This window comes from Artemia franciscana, chromosome 13, assembly GCF_032884065.1.
Source record: "Artemia franciscana chromosome 13, ASM3288406v1, whole genome shotgun sequence".
Taxonomy (NCBI): Eukaryota; Metazoa; Arthropoda; class Branchiopoda; order Anostraca; family Artemiidae; genus Artemia; species Artemia franciscana.
The window spans coordinates 7,333,010-7,355,291 of record NC_088875.1 but is presented as its reverse complement, the minus strand read 5'-3'; the positions used below and the strand labels follow the sequence as shown (position 1 = coordinate 7,355,291).

At 35.5% G+C, this 22,282-nt stretch overlaps 1 protein-coding gene across 3 annotated transcripts; it reads left to right on the top strand.

Moving 5' to 3' along the window:
* Positions 1-586: 586 nt before the first annotated feature.
* On the top strand, positions 587-21,418 carry LOC136034467 (zinc finger protein 675-like). Of its 3 annotated transcripts, XM_065715660.1 has the most exons (5): positions 607-687; positions 4,544-4,622; positions 4,804-5,015; positions 10,242-10,639; positions 20,800-21,418. In XM_065715660.1, exons 3-5 carry the CDS (start codon positions 4,810-4,812, stop codon positions 21,387-21,389), a joined length of 1,194 nt encoding a protein of 397 aa, XP_065571732.1. In that variant the 5' UTR covers positions 607-687; positions 4,544-4,622; positions 4,804-4,809; the 3' UTR covers positions 21,390-21,418. The 3 variants fall into 3 exon arrangements, with proteins under 3 accessions (XP_065571730.1, XP_065571732.1, XP_065571731.1); XM_065715658.1 differs by lacking the exon at positions 4,544-4,622 and having other exon boundaries at positions 587-687; XM_065715659.1 differs by lacking the exon at positions 4,544-4,622 and having other exon boundaries at positions 637-772.
* The last annotated feature ends 864 nt before the right edge of the window (positions 21,419-22,282 follow it).

Below are 22,282 nucleotides of genomic sequence, written 5' to 3'. Positions count from 1 at the left end.
CTTCGGTGGCGTTAGACCGGGCTTCTCGTCGGTAGCGTTTGAAGCATGCGCCGGCACGGCAATGGAGTCTATATACAACATTGGAAGTTCCGAATAGAACAGGTAAGCCCTACCTAAAATTCAGCTTATGTGTGACCATGGGTAACATTATCAGAGAATATCTTAAACAAATCGAATATTTATTGGAAACAATTGTTGGAGAATTTATTTCTGTTCCCTAATAATTGTGAATCCGACGTCCAAACAAAAACCTGTTAGCTAACATTGTTAGCAAACAGTTGGACGGACAAAAAACCCCTTAAGTAAGTGTGTTTTTAGTTTTCTTTCATTTGATTATATGGTGCTTTTGCCCCTTTAATGAGCTAGAAATTTATTATTACCATTTTCATATTATATTCCGATTGGAAGCTTTATTAAGATAAGACGGCCTTCAACTTGTTTTTCAACAGCATGAATGACAATACACAACTTGTTTCTAAAATCTGGGAAAAATAACAAAAAGAATAGCATAATTCAAATCAAAAAAGCAAAATTTTGGGCTCAAGAAAGCATTAATCCTTTTTTCGGATCTAGAAATAGTGCTTATATATGAGTTGTCGCGTATATCGGCAAACATATTTAAAATTTCATCTCATGCTCTAACTCTAGAAAACCACAATTCTAGGGTAACCTTAATATAGATTAAAGGTAGATTAATTGTTTACTTTTGAAATCATAGTAAACTAGCTGAAAGCCCTTTTGACACTTAAGAGGAGCAAATCAACCATTTAAGGTCGTATTTCCATTCATTTCCAACTCTTAAGCGATGCACTAGGCTAGAACTTTCAATTAGGCTATCCTGGCAGTATAATAACCCCCAACGAAGTTTTCATGGCCATTTCTTCCATACAAGTGGTGCAGGGAAAACAATAATACACTGCTGGCATATGTCTTTATTTAGGCCTAGGCCACAGGGCTGGAAAAAGTGTGATTGGAATGATTAGGCCCAATCAGGTCCTTTATTTGAAAGGGTCCCAAATCACCATCAAGATGAACAATTGGTTTCACAACTGTGTAATGTTCTTAACAATTCTAGTTAGTGTTGCTTCTGTAGAGAAATCATTTTCCTGAATAAAACCAATAATAAAAACAAAACTATGTAATATCAACAATAAATCAGGAAAGATTAAATAGTTCAGCAATTATGTTGATTGAAAGTACAAGGAAAATGAGATACAAGGAAAATAGATTTTAAATTTTTGGATTGGAAGAAGGCAATAGTCATCCCAATTCATAAGAAGGGCAGCAAAACTTCAACAGCAAACTATAGACCTATCAGCCTTACCTGTGTGGCATGCAAGGTCATGGAGAGAATTGTCAACAAATGCATCATTAACCATCTTGGGGCTCACTCATCAGCTGCAGCCAGCATGGTTTTTGTTCTAAGAGATTGGTGGATACAAACCTTCTTGAGTCTTACAGTCTTGTAACTGACCTACTAGAGAAAGGAATACCAGTGGATATAATCCTACTGGATCTAGCCAAAGCTTCTGACAAAGTTTGTCACTGCTACCTTATTCACAGGTTATGCACCCTGTCTCTTAGTCCAAAAGTGATCAGTTGGATTGAGGATTTTCTGAGGGACAGAACACAGCAAGTGAAAGTGACCACAGGACCAAACAGTCATGCACTCTCTAGTTCAAGTTCAAGCACTCTCTAATGAAGTCAAAGTCACCAGCAGGGTCCCCCAGGGCAGTGTCCTGGGCCCTACCCTGTTGAATATATATGTAAATGAGCTAGCCCTTATCACCAGTAACAAAACCACTCTTTATGCAGACAGTTCAAAACTCATAGGTCCTGCCAACACCCCTTCTGCCTACCTATCCCTCCAAACTGATCTCAACCACATATGCTCCTGGGTCTAAAGATGGTTGCTGGAATTCAATGCTGAAAAATGCAAGGTCATACACTTCAGACACAACAACCCCAAGCAACAGTACCTAATGAGTCACCACATACTAGAGCATGTTCAGGAGGAGAGAGACCTTGGAGTTGTTGTAGACTCCCAGTTGAAATTCAGCTCCCACTCACAGAAGATCTCAGCCAATGCTAGTAGAGCCCTAGGCATCATTAAACACAGCATTACCAGCAGAAGTAGACATGTAATCATGAAGCTCTACAAAGGACTAGTAAGACTGTGTTTGGAGTTGGGGACCATCCTGGCCACCCTTCAATTCAAAAAGGACAAGGTAGTGCTTGAGCAAATCAACAAAGGGCCACTAAGCTGATTGCTGGTATGGAAAACAAGCCCTACAGTGAATGGCCAAAGGAACTCAACCTCCCCTCTTTAGTCTATAGGGGGAAACATGGGGATATGATTCAGGTGCACAAACTCCTCTCTACCAATCAAGAAAATGAGCTCCTGGAGATCAACCCCTCCCACATAACACAAGGACACCCAAAACGAATCTGCAAACTTCATGCAAGGACTGGAGCAAGATGCAGCTTCTTCTCAAACCAGATTGTGAACCTCTAGAACAACCTCAAGGAGAACACTGTTTCTGCTGAATCAACAGATGTATTCAAATGCCATCTGGATGCTGAGTGGAGTGACAAACCACAGAGATTTGACTGGGATGCACCAGAATTTTCCACCAGAATCTAATCAACCATGTATGCAACTGTCATCACAAGGAGTGATTCAACAGGATCAAAAGTCCTTATTTCACTCCAATCTGTGATTTAAGCATTTCTACAACAAAATTTAGAAATAAGTCAATTCATGTGCTGGTATTTGGCAATGAAAATATTAAGAGGCATTTTCAGCAGTTTCATAATATGTAGAGGGCACAGTAAATTTTTTGTTGTTCATGTTATTGACTGTGTTTTCAATGAAATATTGAAAATTAATTTTCATATCAATCTTATTTATCTAATCTTAAAAGGGGTGATATATTACCACCCACATAAATATTACCCCTCACTTTCAAAAAGGAAAATAGGCCAACATTCATTTTACAGCAGGGTGTGGAAGCCATGGAATGACCTTCCACCTAAAACATTTCTAACAGATGACATAAATAGATTCAAAACAAGACTACCAGAAACAAATTTTCAAAGTAAATCATTTTTAAATAATTTATAGTATTATTTGTCAGTGTTTGTTGTAGTTGTTATTTTCATTGATTTATATGTGTGTATTATGTTGTCAGTTGTATTATGTATTATGTTGTCATAACTTCTATTTATTATATTTATTGCGACAAGCTTGAAAGCTTACCGTATTTGGTATTAATAAATAGATAAATAAATTTGATGGCAGGAAATCAGTTTTTTTTTCATCTTCAAACACTGTGTGTTTTGTTGTTTTAGCTTTTTTTAAATAATTTCCTTTAATGCTAATTATTTTAACTGTAGAGTTAAAATTTGATAAAATAAATTATAGATTTTTAAAGCTTTCTTTATGAGGTAACTAAAATTAATTTTATTATCAAGTAGATATGAATTAAGTAAAATTTTATATCCAAATCATATGAATAACTTGATGTCTTATTTATGTAATCTTAACAGGGGTGATATAAATTTAATGGCAGGAAATCAATTTTCTTTCCTCTTCACACACAGTGTGTTTTGTTGTTGTAGCTTTTTTTTTTAGTATTATTTTAACACTAAATATTTTGACTATAGAGTTAAATTCGATCAAATAAATTATAGATTTTAAAAGCTTTCTTTATGAGGCAACTAAAATTAATTTTCATATCAAATGCATATGAATGAAGTAAAAAAAAATTATATGCAAATCATAGGACTGATTTGAAGTCTTATTTATCTGATCTTAAAAGGGGTGATATAAATTTGATGGCAGGAAATCAGTTTTTTTCATCTTCACACACAGTGTGTTTTGTTGTTGTAGCTTTCTTTTAATAATTTCCCTTAATGCTAATTATTTTAACTGTAGAGTTAAAATTTGATCAAATAAATTATAGATTTTTAAAGCTTTCTTTATGAGGTAACTAAAATTAATTTTCATATCAAGTAGATATGAATTAAGTAAAATTTTATATCCAAATCATTGACTAATTTGATGTCTTATTCATCTAATTTTAACAGGGGTGATATAAATTTAATAGCAGGAAATCAATTTTCTTTCCTCTTCATACACAGTCTGTTTGTTGTTGTAGCTTTTTTTAAATTTTTTTTTAACACTAATTATTTTAACTGTGGAGTTAAAATCTGATCAAATAAATTATAGATTTTTAAAGCTTGCTTTATGAGGGAACTAAAATTAATTTTCATATCAAGTGGATATGAAAGAAGTTAAAATTTTATATGGAAAGCATAGGACTGATTTAAAGTCTTATTTATCTAATCTTAACAGGGGTGATATAAATTTAATGGCAGGAAATCAGTTTTTTCCTCTTTACATATAATACGTTTTGTTGTTGTTTTTGGAATTAATACTAAATATTTCAACTATGCAGTAATACTAGTTTTTTTTTATCCAAAAAATCATATATTCTTAAACCTGTCTTTGCGAGCTTACTAAAATTAATTTTTATTTCAGGTGGATATGAATGAAGTAAAAATTTAATATGAACATCATGGGACTGATTTGAAGTCTTATTTATCTAATCTTAACACTGGTAATATATATTTGTTTGCAGGAAATCTTTTTTTTTTCATTTGTGCCTATACTACATTTCTTTGTTGTTTTTGGAATAATTTATTTTAATACCATTATTTCAACTATTTTGCAATATATTTTTTTTTATCAGATTTCTTAAAGCTTCCTTTATGGGCAAACTAAAATTCTTTTCATTTCAGGTTGATATGAATGAAATAAAAATTTTATATGCCGATCATGGGACTGATTTGAAGTCTTATTTATCTAATCTTAACAGTGGTGACATTAATTTGATGGCAGGAAGTCATTTATTTCAATTTCACAGACAGTACTTAGCAGCTGTTAGTCCTCTAGTTCGTCATCTATTGCAAAGTCAGCCTTTTTCTGATACAATCACTTTGGACGGTGTTAGGTTAGTAGGCTATTCTTAAAATTATTTGGCCTTTTTTTTTTCTTCTGTTTTGTTTTTATAGAGTGCAAAGAAAGCTCTTTTTTTAAATGCATATGAAATTTTCTTTGAAAATATTCCTGAACAAGTCCGAATGATATCTGGGCTGGCAGTCAGGAGGCTGAGCACAATGGGTCATTTAAGGTAAATTTTAAGAAACATTTATTGGGAGAGGGTAGTTAATTTTTTCTTTTTTTCTTTTGTTAGGTTTGGTATTATCTGTTAGTTAAGTGAGTGTTTTTGTCCCTTTTTTTTTCGTTTTTTGCAATTTTTTTTTTGTTATTGGCTGAGAATTAGAGGATTGCAGCTGTCCATCATTGGCTTTTCAAATAATAGAATACTAATTGCTCATTTTATGACTAAAAAGTTCAGGGTATCAGTTATAGTAGTATATGCCCCCATTGAACCAACTGATGGAGATACTAGGCCTAGTGACTCAGATGAATTTTACTTACAGTTACAGGAGCAAATAGACAGGGTACCAGGTAGAAATATGGTGTTTTTGCTAGGAGATTTTAATGCCCAGGTTGGTAGAAATAGGGATAGATGGTATCCTAGCTTAGGTAAATTTGGTGTAGGAAAAGAAAACAGTAATGGCTATAGGCTTCTGTAATTTTGTAGGTATAACAACCTAGTTATAACCAATACAGTGTTTGGTCACAAAATGGCCCATAAGTTGACATGGTATTCACGTGATGGTAAAACAGCAAACCTTATTGATTATGCTACTATAAACAGAAAACTAGCAGGATCAATACAAGATACTAGGGTGTATAGGAGTGCTGTTATTGATGTTAAAAGTAAAGATCACCATCTAGTAGTGTCTAAGGTTAATTTAAAGCTGAAATTTCGGAAGGGTAACTCCCTCCCGGAAAGTTATGATGTTGGTAGACTTCAGGATGAAAATTTGAGAAAAAAATTCCAGGAACAGTTGAGTACTAAACTTGAGAGTTTAAAATTCGACAATGTGGAAGATGGATGGAATAATTTCAGAAAAAACAATTTGTGAAGGTGCTGATGGTGTCCTATGGAAGAGTGCTAAGACTGCAACTAGGAATATTAGTGAAAAAGCTTTAGGTTTAATAGAGAGTAGAAGGGGTTTGTATAAGAATTATCTGAGTGATAGGTCGTATGAAAACAAAAGGAATGTAAAGAAAGTGGAGAAAGCATTAAAATATGAACTAAGGAGATGTGAAGTAGAGGCCATGGATAAAATTGCTGAGGATCTGGAAGATGCGGCTAGACGGCATAATAGTAAAATATTATACTGGCATGTTAATAAATTGAAAGGGAGTAGCCAATCCAGACTAGTCCCAGTTAAAGATAGAAATGGGGCCACAAATAGTGATAAGGAAAAAGTTAAAGAAAGATGGGTGGAACATTTTGAGAATGTGCTAAACCGAGATACAGTTGCAGGAAAAGATATAGATGAAAATGAAAAAGGTTGTGATACCTTGGATGTGAAGGAAGATTTGTTTAGTGAGGAAGAATTAGCAACAGTACTAAAAGGATTAAAAAATAATAAAGCCCCAGGTGCTGATAGTATAATTAATGAGCTTCTTAAATATGGTGGCTCTGAGGTTAGGGATGAGGTTAGGGACCCAATTATTTTAGGAAAACCTTAATTAAACCACTGTATAAGAAAGGTGACAAGAGTGAGTGTCGTAATTATCGAGGCATTAGTCTGGTCTCTGTAGGTAGCAAATTACTGAATAATATGATACTTTTTAGACTGAGAGATGCTGTAGACAAAGTTTTAAGGGAATTCTAAGGGCATAAGTTCTAAGGGCATATTAGATGAAAGTGTGAGCAAAATGAATGAATTTTTAGAGGTTTTACGAGTTCAGGGTGCTAAAATAGGCTTGAAAATTAATGTTAAGAAGACTAAGTCACTAAGGATTGGAATAAGTGAAGATGAAGTGAAGATTAGGTAACGAAAAGATTGATCAGGTTGGGAGCTTCAGTTACCTTGGTAGTATTATTAGTAAAGATGGTGGGAGCAGTGAAGATGTTAAAAATAGAATAGCTAAGGCTCAGGGTGTTTTTTCACAGTTAAAAAAAGTTTGGAAGAATAGAAAGATAAGTCTACAAACCAAGATTAGAATATTGGAAGCTACAGTGATGACAGTGGTCAAATATGGCTCTGAAGCATGGGCACTCCGAAATCAGATGAAAATTTACTAGGTGTTTTCTAGAGAAATTGCCTACGGATTGTTCCGGGTACCCGGCTGACTGACTGTATTTCAAACAGTAGGTTGTACGAAAAGTGTGGTTCAATCCCGCTTTCTGGGGCTATAATGAAAGAAAGGTTGAGATGGCTAGGCCACGTTCTACGGATGAAGGATGACAGATTACCGAAGATTGTCCTTTTTGGCCAACCGTCTGGGGCTACACGGAAAGCAGGTCGTCCTTGTCTGGGTTGGGAGGATGTCATAAATAATGATTTAAAGGAAATGGGAACTTCTTGGGAGGGTGTAAAGAGGGAGGCTTTAAATAGATTAGGCTGGAGGAGGAGCGTGCGTAGCTGTGTTGGCCTCAGGCGGTTTGATGCTGCAGTGAGTTATTATAGTATATATATATATATATATATATATATATATATATATATATATATATATATATATATATATATATATATATATATATATATATATATATATATATATTCCGGAATCAAACTTAAAATTTAATAAAAAATAAATATATAAAATGACAAGGTTAGTTGAAAGAGAGCCGAAGCATCAAAAGACACAAGTGGGGGAGGAGGATATTCTCTCATTTAGCAAATCAATTACTTAGGGAAAAAAGTTCTTCTACATCTTTCTGTGGCAAATATTATTAGTGTAAAAATTGGATTTTGTTGATGCAGAACAACGGAGGCAAGGTCCAATAGGGAGATGGCTAGGGAAACATGAATTTGTCTGAGGTTTTGGGGGCTAGTGTTGGCAAAATGCAAGGTGCATAAGATTCTGGAATGTGCACACAAATGGCTGTCCCTGTCCTATGCATGCAAGCTTTAGAAAGAAGGAACAGTCCCCAAGAGGCGTTAAGATTTTGGATAAAAATCACACCAACAAGTTATACCTGTATAAAAAGCCTAGTTGGTTTTTACATTACATTTCAGACTCAACTTCTGAGTCATGCTTGCTTTTCAGCCTTAATATTATCATGTTATATCTGTGAATGGCGCTGGTTGTAGAAATAATGTTTCTGCTTAATAAATATGCTATTTTGATTTGTCAATGCTTAAGAGATGTATGTACACGAAAACGTGGCATCGAATACTATCATAATGAGATAAGACTTGAAGTACGTTCTATGACTATTTAAGATCAGCTGCTTATACAAGGGAAGTTTCACTTTGATATTCAAGATACAGAAAAAACAGTTTAATGTTAAATTGTAATTTTTTCAACCATGTATTAGACTGATAAACTAAGATAAAATGTTTTTCGGAAAAAGATGAGACTTCAAAATACCTTGAGACTCAAATAATATGGGTCAACATGGATTGAAGAGTCGATAAAGCCAGCTTTGTTTAAGAGATTGGGCTCCAAATAGTTTTTTTTCCTAAAACAATGACCCAAATCATCTTACCCAAATACTGCATTGCGGGTATCGGTTCAGTTGATTCCGATGGCACTTACGTTGACTTACGGAAATGCTGCCTTTACACCGACACTCTTATCGACATGGTGCCGGAAACTAAAAAGCAAAACCCTTTGTGGGAAAAGCTAGTTTTTTGGGGGCAGTAGAGGGCTCACTGATGACATCCTCTTTAAAAGCTAGATGGCGATATGTTTTGTATGGTTTTTCATATTTTTAGAAATTTTTTGTGTGTGCACTTTGTAATTGTATATAAACCTTGAATTCTAGTAGACGATAAGTCAAATTATCTTAATTTTTTTAGAAGGGATGGAGGGGGGGGTTAAAAAACTCAAAAAAATGCATAAAAGATTCGTTTGTATGCATTCTTGTTATGTTTCATTTTATAAAAATTTTAGGATGGGGTTCAAACCCAAATCACATTGAAAAAAAAACTCCGGGATACTTTATTGTCGTTTTGAATTTGGACGTTTATCTTTTCTGTGTATTAGAGCGAGAAAAGATGTAGCATGTTTTTGGTATAATGGAGACTCCTACGTATCCGGGTTCCAAATTAGAAAGGAAAAAAACCAATTGAATAAATCGATAGACTTTGCTTCTATTAAGAGGAATATTTTTTTTTATACAAAAAACATTTTATAGTGGGTTTGGACTTCAATCAAATGTTAAATTATGGGTTTCGGCTCACTTGATTGATGGCAAATACCTTGTAAGGTGGTCATCTTTCAGTAAGTTATCCTTTGACTGACACTCTGATGAACGTGCTACCAGCCACCATAATGCAGAGTAAGAGCTCTTATCGACCTTTTTAGGAAAAGGTTAGTTTTAGGGAATACTGGTAGAGGGCTCACTCGTGACACCTGTTCGATAGATTAAAATTAGATGGCAGTATTTTTTTATGTCGGTGTTGTAAATTTTCTAAATTTTAAAACTGAATTCTAGAGAACTGTTAGTCAAGCTATCTTTTTATGAAGTCAAAATCGTGTTTTGCCCGCTGGTGGCTGGTTTTTTCACCTTATTACTAGACTTCAAATGTCGACAAAACTACATTGAAAACCAAAGACGATTTAAATAACTTCGAAGACCACACTGCCTTTCCGTAACGAAAGTAAAACAGTTCAAAATAGGGATGAAACCTTTTTATTGACAGTGAACAGATAAAAAATTTAACTGGATATTTCGAACACATATACAGTGTTCATCATCAGCAGCAAAACTCTTTACTGCTTGTTTTACTGCTGATGATGAACACTGTATATGTGTTCGAAATATCCAGTTAAATTTTGTATCTGTTCACTGTCAATAAAAAGGTTTCATCCCTATTTTGAACTGTTTTAAAGACGATTTAAATATCGTCGAAACTTAATAATGCAACTGCCACTATTAGTACTATCCTAGTTTTGTCAATGGAATCGGGAGGGTAAAAAGACGCAAGCCAAAGCTCACAAGGAAAATATGCTTGAAGATTGCCTATTTATATTTCTTTGATGTCTATAGTCATATAAGGTCTGTCATAAAAATTGAATTGTATTACAATAACCATTACTTCCTAAACTTTTAAAACTACTTTTAAATCAATTTCAGTCCAGACATTCTCCAGTGTCTTGTGCACATTTTATATTATGGAGAAACTCAAGTCAATCCTGGTCAACTGAATCATCTAACATCGTTGATAAATGACCTCGAAATGACATTTGATTTCATATCTGACAAACCAGATGAAATAATACCTAATGAAGTCTCGTGTGATGTAGAAGAATTAGTTTATGTTGAAGATTTTGAAGAGGAAACCAACAAAGTAGAGTGGATTGAAGATGGCGTTCAGATCGAAGATTTAAATTTGGTTCCAATATCAGATGAAGCATTATTAGTTGAATCCTCCAGTTCTCCTCGTAATAATCCGCATTTGGAATATTTGCCAAAATTTGCTGAAAATGTGCCCCATAATAAAAAAAAACAAAAGCGGTTTAAAAGTTTGCCAAGTAAGTTTTAAGTCTTTTACTCATTTTTTTTATGATTAGTTTGGGTTTTGGTGTATCTACACTCGAGCTCTTAAAGGGATTATAAATAATTCCCTTGTTTTCTCTTTGAGTGAAACCTAATTAAAATATTTTGCATGAAAAATCATTATGCGCAGTGTTGTCATCCCTGGTTTTCTTGGTGCTTCTTGTAAACAAAATTCCTCATTTGTTAAACTTTTCTAGATATCTTTCAATTTTGTACAGTGTATTTCAGGAGTTAAAGAGCTACATTTGCAACCGCTCCAATCAACAAAAATTTGCTAATTTTGCAAATAATAACAGACGAAGATACAAATATAATGGTATCTATTTTATATAATATTTTATACTCAATTGACCAGATATGACAAAGAATAATATGCAAAGAAAATAACGGGATCAGATCAATATAAAAAACTAAGAAATGATATTCCTGCAATGATATCCGTTTTCTCTCTTTAGTATCTATTTGAAAAATACAAGAAACTACGTAATACAATCAAACATTTACATATTATAAAAAATACCATTTGCAGCCTACAAGTAGGTACTGCATCCTAACGAGACAAAAGACTGCTAATTAAAAATATTTAAAGCAAGTGCTTGAAGGAAAGCAAAATATTTTGATCATATAGATACAATATATACATATAGATACATATAGATATACATAGATATACATATAGATACAAAATAGATGCTGCATCAGCTGCAAGTTAAATGCTCCTAAGTGCTTGAACCCCATCCCCGACATGAGTCATTGTGATCCAAGTGAATGCCGTTTATATCACCAACACTGGTAAGGATCGGGCGAACTGATTGGCTTAATCGAGCTAGAAGTTTGGAAGCCCCATATCCCTTCTTGGTGTCCATCACCCCTGCCAGAGCTTATTCCCCTTAGGGTGGTACATGAATTCAATCTAGCCCTGAAGGGTTAGAGAAGACCGAGGGAACATCCCCGTACTAGATATGATGAATATGGTAGAAAGTCGATGCAGAGTCATGGTATTCATCTTGATATTTTTTAGTCATAAATTTTGATTCTAATATAAAACTAAAAGCTGAAACAAATTCTGCAGTTATTAATGGCAAAATGTCACACACCAATCATTAAATATTTGAGGCTACAAAATAGTACGAAATAAGTTAATGTAAAGCTATTGCTAAGGTTTAATATAAAAATTACCCATATAAATAGTGTGATGGTAACTAACAGTAAACGCCATGGTATTATTGTTAATATTTACAACTACAAAAAAAGGAGCAAAAGCTGAGACAAATTCTGCAGTAAATATTGGCAAAATTTCAGACACCAAACATTAAATATTTGGAGCTACAAAATAGTTTGAAATAAGTTAATGTAAAGTTATTGCTAAAGTTTAATATAAAAATTACATGTATAAATGTTATGATAGATACTAACAGTAAACGGTGTGATATTATTGTTAGTATTTACCACTACAAAAAATGAAGCAAAAACTGAGACAAATTTTGCAGTAATTATTGGCAAAATTTCAGACACCAATCATTAAATATTTGGGGCTACAAAACAGTACGAAATAAGTTAAGGTAAAGGTTTTGCTAAGGTTTAATATAAAAATTACCCATATAAATTATGATAGCACTAACGGTAAACGGCATGATATTATTGTTAATATTTACCACTAAAAAAAAAGAAGCAAAAGCTGAGACAAAATTTGCAGTAATTATTGGCAAAATGTCAGGCACCAACCATTAAATATTTGGGGATACAAAATTGTACGAAATAAGTTAATGTAAAGGTATTGCCAAGGTTTAATATAAAAATTACCCATATAAATATTATGATGGTTACTTACAGTAGACGCCATAATATTATTGTTAATATACCACTACAAAAAAAGAACCAAAAGCTGCGACAAATTCTGTAGTAATTATTTGCAAAATGTCAGACATCAATCATTAAGTATTTGGGGCTACAAAATAGTACGAATGAGTCTACTACTCCTTAGGGGCCTTCCCCAGGCCACTCAGTGTGTCCCTAAGTGGTGATAGGGGAACGTCTTGCATATATTTAGGGTACCTCCACAGGAGGCACGGACCAAGGGGGGACCTTGTCCCTGGGGGTCCATAATAGAAACTGGGGCACCCTCGCCCAGGGCCTTAAATGCAGGTGGAGGAGGAAGAAGGTCCCTCAGAGGTACACTCAACAGGGTCCACCGGCGTGTCCACGCGTCCCATGAGTTACAAACCTTCTCCCGTAATGGATTAGATTACATGGTGACGCAGAACACCATCGCGGGAGGATCCACTATAGGAGGACAGCTGCGACAGGGCGTAAGATCCAGATCTATGGACAATGGCCTCTGCAAAGTGCTGCCTCGGCCCTTTCGGGGCACCTGCAAGACTGGGGACCTTGCGGTCAACTCTACCCCACTTGAGGAGTGGCGCCCCTCGAGGAAATTATAGCCTAGTAAACAACAGAACATTTGCACGGGATTTTGATTAATTGATAATTCTTCTGGGATTGGTCTGTTTCAACGGGCGTTTTCAGGCTGAAAACTAGGAATTGGAGGTAATAGGCTTGGGACTGCCTGTGCAGGATTTTGACTCTTGTTGATAGAAGAGCATCGTCAAGTGCTGAAAACCATGTTGAAACCAAGATGGGTCCAGGATTGCACAAAGTCTCCATTCACACTGGAGGTCCCAGGGACTTTTTGCTGTCCGGTTCTAAACCGGCTTAAGCGCGTCGGTGTAGACTTGAGAAGCTGTGTTGATCCCCGTCCTGCACTGATATCCGGGATCATTGCCTTTCCTGAGGCCAAAATAATTTCAATGATTTGAAGAACATGAAAATTGGAACTTGGAATGTTATGACGTTAAAAAATGACTTTTGCATTGACATTTTGACTGACGAATTCAGACGATTCGAACTGGATATATTAGGTGTTTCAGAAACTCATATCCCAAGGGTAGGAAGCAGGGAATTGGATGATATAGAATTTGTTTGCTCAGGCAGGAAGGATTGAGTACATAGACAAGGAATAGAGATCATGATTAATGAAGGATCTGCTAAGTCTTGTTTAGGCTAGGAATGCATTAATAATAGAATATCAATTTCTCATTTTATGACTAAAAAGTTCAGGGCATCGTTTATAGTAGTATATGCCCCTGTTGAACCGACTGACGGAGATAATAGTGACTCAGATAAATTTTACTTACAGTTACAGGAGCAAATAGACAGGGTCCCAGGTAGAAATATGGGGTTTTACTAGGATATTTTAACGCCCAGGTCGGTATAAATAGGGGTAGATGGTATCCTAGCCTAGGTAAATATGGTCTAGGAAACAAAAACTGGAATGGCTACAGGCTTTTGCAGTTATGTACGTTTGACAAACTTGTTATAACCAATGCGGTGTTTGGTTATATAATGGCCCATGCGTTGACATGGTATTCACGTGATGGTAAGACAGCAAACCTTATTGATTATGTTATAGCAAAAGAAGACTGGTAGGATCAATACAAGATACTAGGGTAAAAAGGAGTGCTGTTATTGAGGTGAAATATAAAAATCACCATCTAGTAGTGCCTAGGGTTGATTTAAAGCTGAAATTTCGTAAGGATAACTACCTCCCTGGAAGTTATGATGTTGATAGACTCCAGGGTGAGAATTTGAGAGAAACTTTCCAGGAACAGATGTATACTAAGCTTGAGAATTTAAAATTTGACAATGTGGAAGATGGTTGGAATAATTCTAGAAAAACAATTTGTGAAGTTGCTGATGGTGTCTTAGGGAAGAGAGTAAAGACTGCAGCTAGGAATATTAGTGAAAAGGCTTTATGTTTAATAGAGAGGGGAAGGGGTTTGTACAAGAATTATCTGAGTAATAGATCATATGAAAACAAAAGGAATGTAAAGAAAGTTGAAAAAGCAGTAAATATGAAAAAGGAGGTGTAAAGGAGAAGCCATGGATAAAATTGCCGAGAATCTGGAAGATACAGCTAGACGGCATAATAGTAAAATATTGTAGTGGTATGTTAATAAATTGAGAGGGAGTAATCAATCCAGATTAGTTCCAGTTAAAGATAGGAATGGGGCCACTATTAGTGATAAGGAAAGAGTTAAAGAGAGATGGGCGGAATATTTTGGGAATGTGCCAAACCATGATACAGTTGCAGAAAAAGATTTAGAGGAAAATGAAAAAGTTTGTTATGTCCTAGATGTGAAGGAAGATTTGTTTTGTGAGGAAGAATTAGCGACAGTACTAAAAGGATTAAAAAATAATAGCACCAGATGCTAAGTGGTAAGGCGCTAAGTTTGGCATATAAGTGCGTTAGTTGTAAAACACCTTTGGTCCTCAGTTTTGTAGATTATGAGCAAGCGTTCGATTCTGTTGTTAGAAGAGCTTTAGCAAAGGTCTTATCCTTATATGGTATACCAGACAAATACATTAAAGTGATTAGTGCCATGTACGAGAAGAATACTGGTGCGGTTAAGGTAGGAAATGAGGTTTGCAGCTGGTTTTGTATTAAACTAGGAGTTAAGCAGGGTTGTGTTCTATACGTTTAGCCTATATGGATCATTTTGATGGACTTTGTCTTAAGGAGCACAGGAAAGGCAATGGGAGACCAAGAATCAAACGGGGATAAAAAAAAACTCTCCCGGAATTATTACGCTGGAACTCTCCTGGAGATTATGCTGATGATTTAAGCTTCATAGATGAAAATGTGAGGAAAATGAATGAACTTTTAGAGGTTTTGTGAGTTCAGGGTGCTAGAATAGGTTTGAAAACTAATGTTAAGAAGACAAAGTCACTAAGGCTAGGAATAAATGTAGATGAAAAGGTGACGTTGGGTAACGAAAAGATTGGTAAGGTGGTTAGCTTCACTTACCTTGGTAGTATTATTAGTAAAGACGGTCGGATCAGTGAAGATGTTAGAAGTAGAATAGCTAAGGCTCAGGTGTTTTTTCACAATTAAAAAAGTTTGGAAGATAGGAAGATAACTCTACAAACCAGGATTAGAATATCGCTAGTTACAGCAATGACAGTGGCCAAATATGGCTCTGAAGTATGGGCGCTCTAAAAAGCGGATGAAGATATCTATATATATAAAAATAAGTTGTCTGTCTGTGTGTCTGTCTGTGGATCAGGTGACGTCATGTTTCTGTGTTGACTGACGTCATGAAATTAGTTGTCGTCATTTTTGCTATGACGGTGACGTCATTAAAGATATTTAAGACATATATGTTCACGTAGAAATCTATTAATGTTTAAGTTTAAAATGACTGATGAACTTACAATGGCAAAAGCCGATGAAGATGCTCAAAGAGTCTATGCCAAAAAACTTGCTGCTGATAGAGAAAGTCAGAAAAGAAAGCGTGCCGAGGAATTAAAAGAACAGCAAGGAAACAGGCTTGAGGCTAAAGAACGCAAAACCGCGCAGTTAGATGAAGATCCACCTGGACAGCGAGAGTCAAAACATATCAAACTGAAAATGATAGCGATGATGATTGGGTTTGGGATTTTGACTTGGATAAGGTCATCAATGCCTACCAGATTTTAGTTAAAAAAACAAAGGTTTGGCGATATGTATTTCAAACACTCAAAGAGAAATTACAGACCAGGACACAAATGACGACCGGGACAGAGGGAATATAAATAACGACTGGGACACTCAAAGAGAAATTACAGACTGGGATACCGGGACACAAATGACGACCGGGACACAGGGAATATAAATGACGACCAGGACACAGGTATTTAAGAATATCGTTCAAAGACAAATTTTTAATTGTAAGAAGACCGTTGAAAGAGAAATTTCTAATTGTAAAATGACTGAAGAACCTACAATGGCAACGGTACCACCATCGAAGTAGATAACCAGTGGGTTGTTCCATATTCCCCATTAGTGCGAAACGTCAACCCCAAGTCAAATTCGTGCATTGTTTGGCACCATTTTAACAACTTGCTCTCCATCAGCTCCTACAGAGTTATGGGAAAAATATAAGTCAAAAATGTCCGAAGATATACTCCATCGAAAACAGTTAGAGACGTCAGATATGACTTTTGATTTTACATCAGAAATTTATAAATACACTTTAGTTATTATAGAAGATTTGTGCGTACTTATGGCAAACAAACCTCTTCAGGATTTGGGAATGCCTTCACCTAACCGTATCGCTGCTGTTTCGACATGTGTAGAATTGGATCGTGAAAAAAGTTACAGTACGAATGATCTATTGTCGTATGTACAAAATAACATTTCCAAGTTAACGTCGGAACAAAAAGACATTTATGATACGATAGACTCAATTTCAGGACGTATACAACTACCTGCTGATTTCTGTAATTTAGTGACGTCCAAAAATGAATTGATTGAAAAAGTATTTCCGAATATTCTAAAAAATTATAAAAATAATAAATGGCTAAGTGAAAGAGCGATTCTCGCTGAAAGAGCGATAGACGTCCACGAAATCAACAATATTGTTTTGACCAAGATTCGAGACCAGGCAGTCCTTTACAAGTCAGTCGACACAGTTTTGGAACCAAATGAAGCGGTTAATTATCCATCTGAATTTTTAAATTCCATAGATCTTTCAGGGTTTCCACCACATATGCTACAACTAAAAATAGGCGTACCAATAATACTTTTAAGAAATATCAACCCACCAAAGCTTTGCAATGGCACGCGACTTGCCGTAAAAAAAACAATGGAAAACCTAATAGAGGCCACAATCTTGACAGGGCCTTTTGAGGGTGAGGCTGTTCTTATTCCTCGCATTCCCATGATTCCAACGGATCTGCCTTTTCAATTTAAAAGATTGCAATTCCCAATTCTATTAGCATTTGCAATCACCATTAACAAAGCTCAAGGTCAATCATTAGAAAAATGTGGTATAGATCTTAATACTGATTATTTTTCCCATGGACAATTGTGCGTTGCATGTTCGAGGGTCGGTAAACCTGACAATCTATTTATATGCAGCGACAATTGGACAGCGAAAAATGTTGTATATTCGCAAGTTTTACGCAGTTAATTTGTATTGTATCTATCTATCTATCTATCTATATAAAAACGAGTTGTGTGTATGCATGTTTGTTTGTTTGTAAAAAGAGCATTTGCATATGACGTCATTATTAGTACATACGGCTTTGTATATGCACAGACAATGGGAAAGCCAAGAATGTTGTATATTCGCAATTTTTACGTAGTTTAACTCTTGCAGGCGAAATGAATGGTTGCCTGAAAAATTCTAATTTATGGGTACACGTAAAAATATTAAAATTAACTACAAATATGCGTGTCCGATTGCAAAACGATGACTCTGGTCAAACATTTTCAGATCAATTGCTGGCAATTGGAAACGGAAAGCTCCCAGTAGTGGGAAAGCCAAAAATGTTGTATATTCGCAATTTTTACGTAGTTTGAAACACATATGTAAATCTATCTATATTCACAAGTGGGACACAGGGACACAACTACAATGGCGCGTAACTAATATGGCGCGTAACTACTTACGCGCGCGGGGGGGCTTGGGGGGGCGCGAAGCGCCCCACCAACTAGGTGTTGGGGAGGCGCGAAGCGCCACCCCAACAGCTAGTACTTGATATTTTCCAGAGACATTGCCTACGGATTGCTCCGGGTACCCGGCTGACTGACCGTATTTCAAACAGTAGACTGTACGAAAAATGTGGTTCAATCCTGCTTTCCAGTGCTATAATGAAGGAAAGGTTGATATGGTTAGTGCACGTTCTGCGGATGAAGGATGACAGATTGCGGAAGATTGTCCTTTTCGGCCAACCATCTAGGGCTAAACGGAAAGCAGGTCGTCATCGTTTGGGGTGGGAAGCTGTCATTGAAAAAAGATTAAATGGAAATGGGAACTTCTTGGGAGGGTATAAAGAGGGGGGCTTTGAATAGATTGGGATGGAGGAAGAGCGTGCGTAGCTGTGTTGGCCTCAAGCGGCTTGGTACTGCGGTGAGTTTTTAGTACTAGTAGTAGTAATAGTTGAGAGCAATACTCGTAATAACATAGACGTATGGGATTACAGGTACTAACGATTTTGGGATAATTTGTATATAACAGGGGGGGCTGGATAGTTATTTCATAACTATCCAACCACTCATTGCTCAGATTTTTCATGTGAATTTCGTCCTACGTCAAGAGCGGGTTTCAGCATCCGTCATACTGGGCTGGAACTCAATTCCAATATCAGTACGAGAATGAAGCAATAAGCGAGAGTTTTTAAAATTATTAAAAAAAAACTTAACAACGCAGTCATGAAAATAATTTTTTCAGAAATAATTGACTTACTATTTACTAAAATGCTGCAAAATATAATCGCAAAGTTGAAATTTGTCAGAATTATTGGGTGCGAGGATTAAAGGTATGACGGATTTATATATAAGTTATGACGGGTTTTTAAATATTTAGTTAAATAACAAATGATTAGGTGATTTGTGTTTAATATGTTGCGGGGAATTATTTTTTTTTTTTGTATATTTATGCTGATGCCCTAGGCTTGTATTTACTTTGACTTGATTTATTTTTATTTTGTAAGTGCTAATGTATGTAACATTGTCAGTGTAGTTTTTATTTCCGTAGTGTAGGTAACATTGTAACATTGTCAGTGCTAAAGTATGCCACCACCGCATGTGCACTGGTTTGTCATTTTTATTTATTTAATTGTTGCAAATAAAAATTATCTATCTACAATATACAAAAATACATAGAATAAAATTTCTCCGATGGTAATTTTTATAAATGCTTCACTGGCATGACTCCTATTTTGGATTAAAGATTGGGGCATCCGCCAAACATATCTCTTTTCATCGTCTGTAATTGCTGTATTTAGGTAAGGTATCTTCGACCTTTTATTATCTGCATAGGCGCAAAGTAAACTTCAAAAATGTAAACTAAAGACTAATAGACTAGGAAGAATAAAAATGAAGAGCGCGGATAGAGTAAAAACTGTGAATTATTCAATAATTTTCGTTGTTATTCGGGAGTGTCCATTGGCAAACTTTAGTTTTTTGTATCTTTTTGACCTTTGCTGATTAAGCTGCCAAAGTAAGGTCAGAATAGCTTGCCAATCAACAAGAACTTCATTGAATAGATTAACTGTCTTCCTTTAGAAGTATTTTGGAGCATTAGTTAAATTAACTGTCATAGCTCTAGTTTCTGCATCAGTGCTTAATAAAAACAAATAGCTCTGATTATTTTCTTGACCAAATGATTGGCACATTAAAATTGAAATCCGAAATGAGTTTATCCTGAATTTTACCCGCTGTTTGTTTAGAATTATCGTTAGATTGTTTTGATCTCGATTTTGTTATTTATTTTGTTATTTTTTTTTGTATATTATTTTATTATCTATTTATTTAGGTTGTAGAAATAGAATATACAGATATACTTCTCAGGAGAACCTGCAGACTTTCTGGTTATTTGCACCAACTGCTTTTATTTCTTCAATAATGTGCATTATTCCCTTGATCTTGAGGGTCTTAGAACCTTGAGAAGAAACACTTCCTTTTTTATCATAAAAAGCATTTGTCAGTCTATTCATCCTACTAATAAAGTTACTTGGAGTATTGTTGTATTTCAAACCCTTGCTGATTTGCCAAACCCTAAACAATAAACCTTAAACGATTTCTTATTTCCTATTTGGCCTGACAATAACCCTAACAATAAACCTAACAATAATCCTAAACAACAAATCTATAACGATTTCTTATTTGCTGTTTGGCTTAACAATAACCATAACCCGAACAATAAACCTAGCAATAACCCTAAACAATAAACCTTTAACGATTTCTTATTTGCTGTTTAGCCTAACAATAACCCTAAACAATAAACCTTTAACGATTTCTTATTTGCTGTTTGGCCCAACAATATCAATAACCCTAACAATAAAACTAACAAGAACCCTAAACAATAAACCTTTAACGATTTCTTATTTGCTGTTAGCCTAACAATAACCCTAAACAGTAAACCTTTAACGATTTCTTATTTGCTGTTTGGCCTAACAATAACAATAACCCTAAACAATAAACCCTTACCGATTTCTTATTTGCTATTTGGCCTAGCAATAACCCTAAACAATAAACCTTAAACAATTTCTTATTTGCTATTGGCTTGCATTTAATTTATATTTTTTTCAGCACCTTCAAATCCTGTATCCTGTGAGCAATGTGACCAGATTTTTACGAGTTATACAGGCCTTACTTCACATATGCTGAGTCACAAGAATGAAAAACCATTTGAATGTGAAGAATGTGGGGCGCGTTTTCGTCAGGTCAGTCAATTGAAAGTCCATAAGCGTATTCATAGTAATGAAAAAGCATTTACTTGTGAAGTGTGTGGTAAAAGTTTTAGACATCACGACTCGTTGAAAGAGCACCACAATTTGCACACAGGTGAAACCCCATTTGCGTGTACCGTTTGTGGAAAAGCTTTTCGTCAGAAGAAAATGTTGCGGATTCATAATTGTAATTATATATGGCCTCAAAATTGTGTTAAGTGTGGCGAGGAGTTACAATCAGCCAGGGATTTGACTGCTCATAAGATACATTGCCGCGAAGTTTTTGCGTGCAAATATTGTGTCTTAACGTGTTCTTCTGAGACAGAATTGAAAGAACACATCGCCATTCATAAAGCAGAAACCAGACAGTGCAACTATTGTGATGCATATTTTGATGATCTTGCTGATCTAAATGATCACTTAACCATGCACACTAACTCTGTTTTCTGATATTTAAATAAAAGAAATCATACGTTTTATTCCACTTGTTCCTTATGTCTCGGATCATGTTAGAAATTTCACTGCTTAACTGCAGCTTTGCAGGGTTCAGAATAGAAAGAGGGGATGGATGGGGGCCAAGAAAATAGGAAGTGAGTAAATGGATATTTCGCTCGTCAGCAATGGTGCGATAACTATTAGGGCAGGCTGGACAATCAATGAGCTCCTAGTAAAAAATAGGGGTATTACTAAACATTTCTGTTAATAAACTGTCATTGGTATTCCTCTGTGAGTCAACGCTCATTAGCAATTTATATGAGGAAAGAAAATTTACTACAAGTTGGACATTGCAGCGAAATTTCCTGTGTATGCCAGCATGATAAAAAACAATTTCAGAGAGGCAATGGAGAGAAAAGAGTTACTGGAACAAGTAACTCTTCTAATACAAAAACTAGTTCTTCAGATGTCAAATTTTTAAAACGTATGCCTATTGTCTCCTGTGACGGGGCAGTCTAGCGACATCACAAAGTCAAACTAATAAAAAGATAAACCAGTTTCAGGGTATAACTATTTTATCTAACGGTATGTTCAAGAACTACTTTCAAGAGGGTATACCACCGCTCTGGACCCGAACAGTTGGGGAGCCATCGCGCCCGGCCGTCAAGAGGGGGAGGGGACTGCGCAAAGTGTCTTTTCACCACAGAACATACTGAAAACTCAATAAAAATCGAAAAATAGATCGAATTATTGGACAGTTCTATAATTACTATATCTGACGGTCTGCTGTGACGGTGCTGACCGAGTTCTGCGATGGCTTTCCTATTCCGAGTGGAATCCCCGAAATGATAAAGATTTTGCAACAGTTACTTTCATTAGTAATTTTGCTCAGAAATTTAAATATGAGG

What these genes read in the sequence shown, in the direction of transcription:
- LOC136034467 (XM_065715658.1), top strand. Translation starts at nt 4,810, where the DNA reads ATGAATGAAATAAAAATTTTATATGCCGATCATGGGACTGATTTGAAG. An exon ending in ATCACTTTGGACGGTGTTAG is followed by an intron (nt 5,016 to 10,241) that starts GTTAGTAGGCTA and finishes AATCAATTTCAG; the next exon opens with TCCAGACATTCTCCAGTGTC. An exon ending in GCGGTTTAAAAGTTTGCCAA is followed by an intron (nt 10,640 to 20,799) that starts GTAAGTTTTAAG and finishes TATTTTTTTCAG; the next exon opens with CACCTTCAAATCCTGTATCC.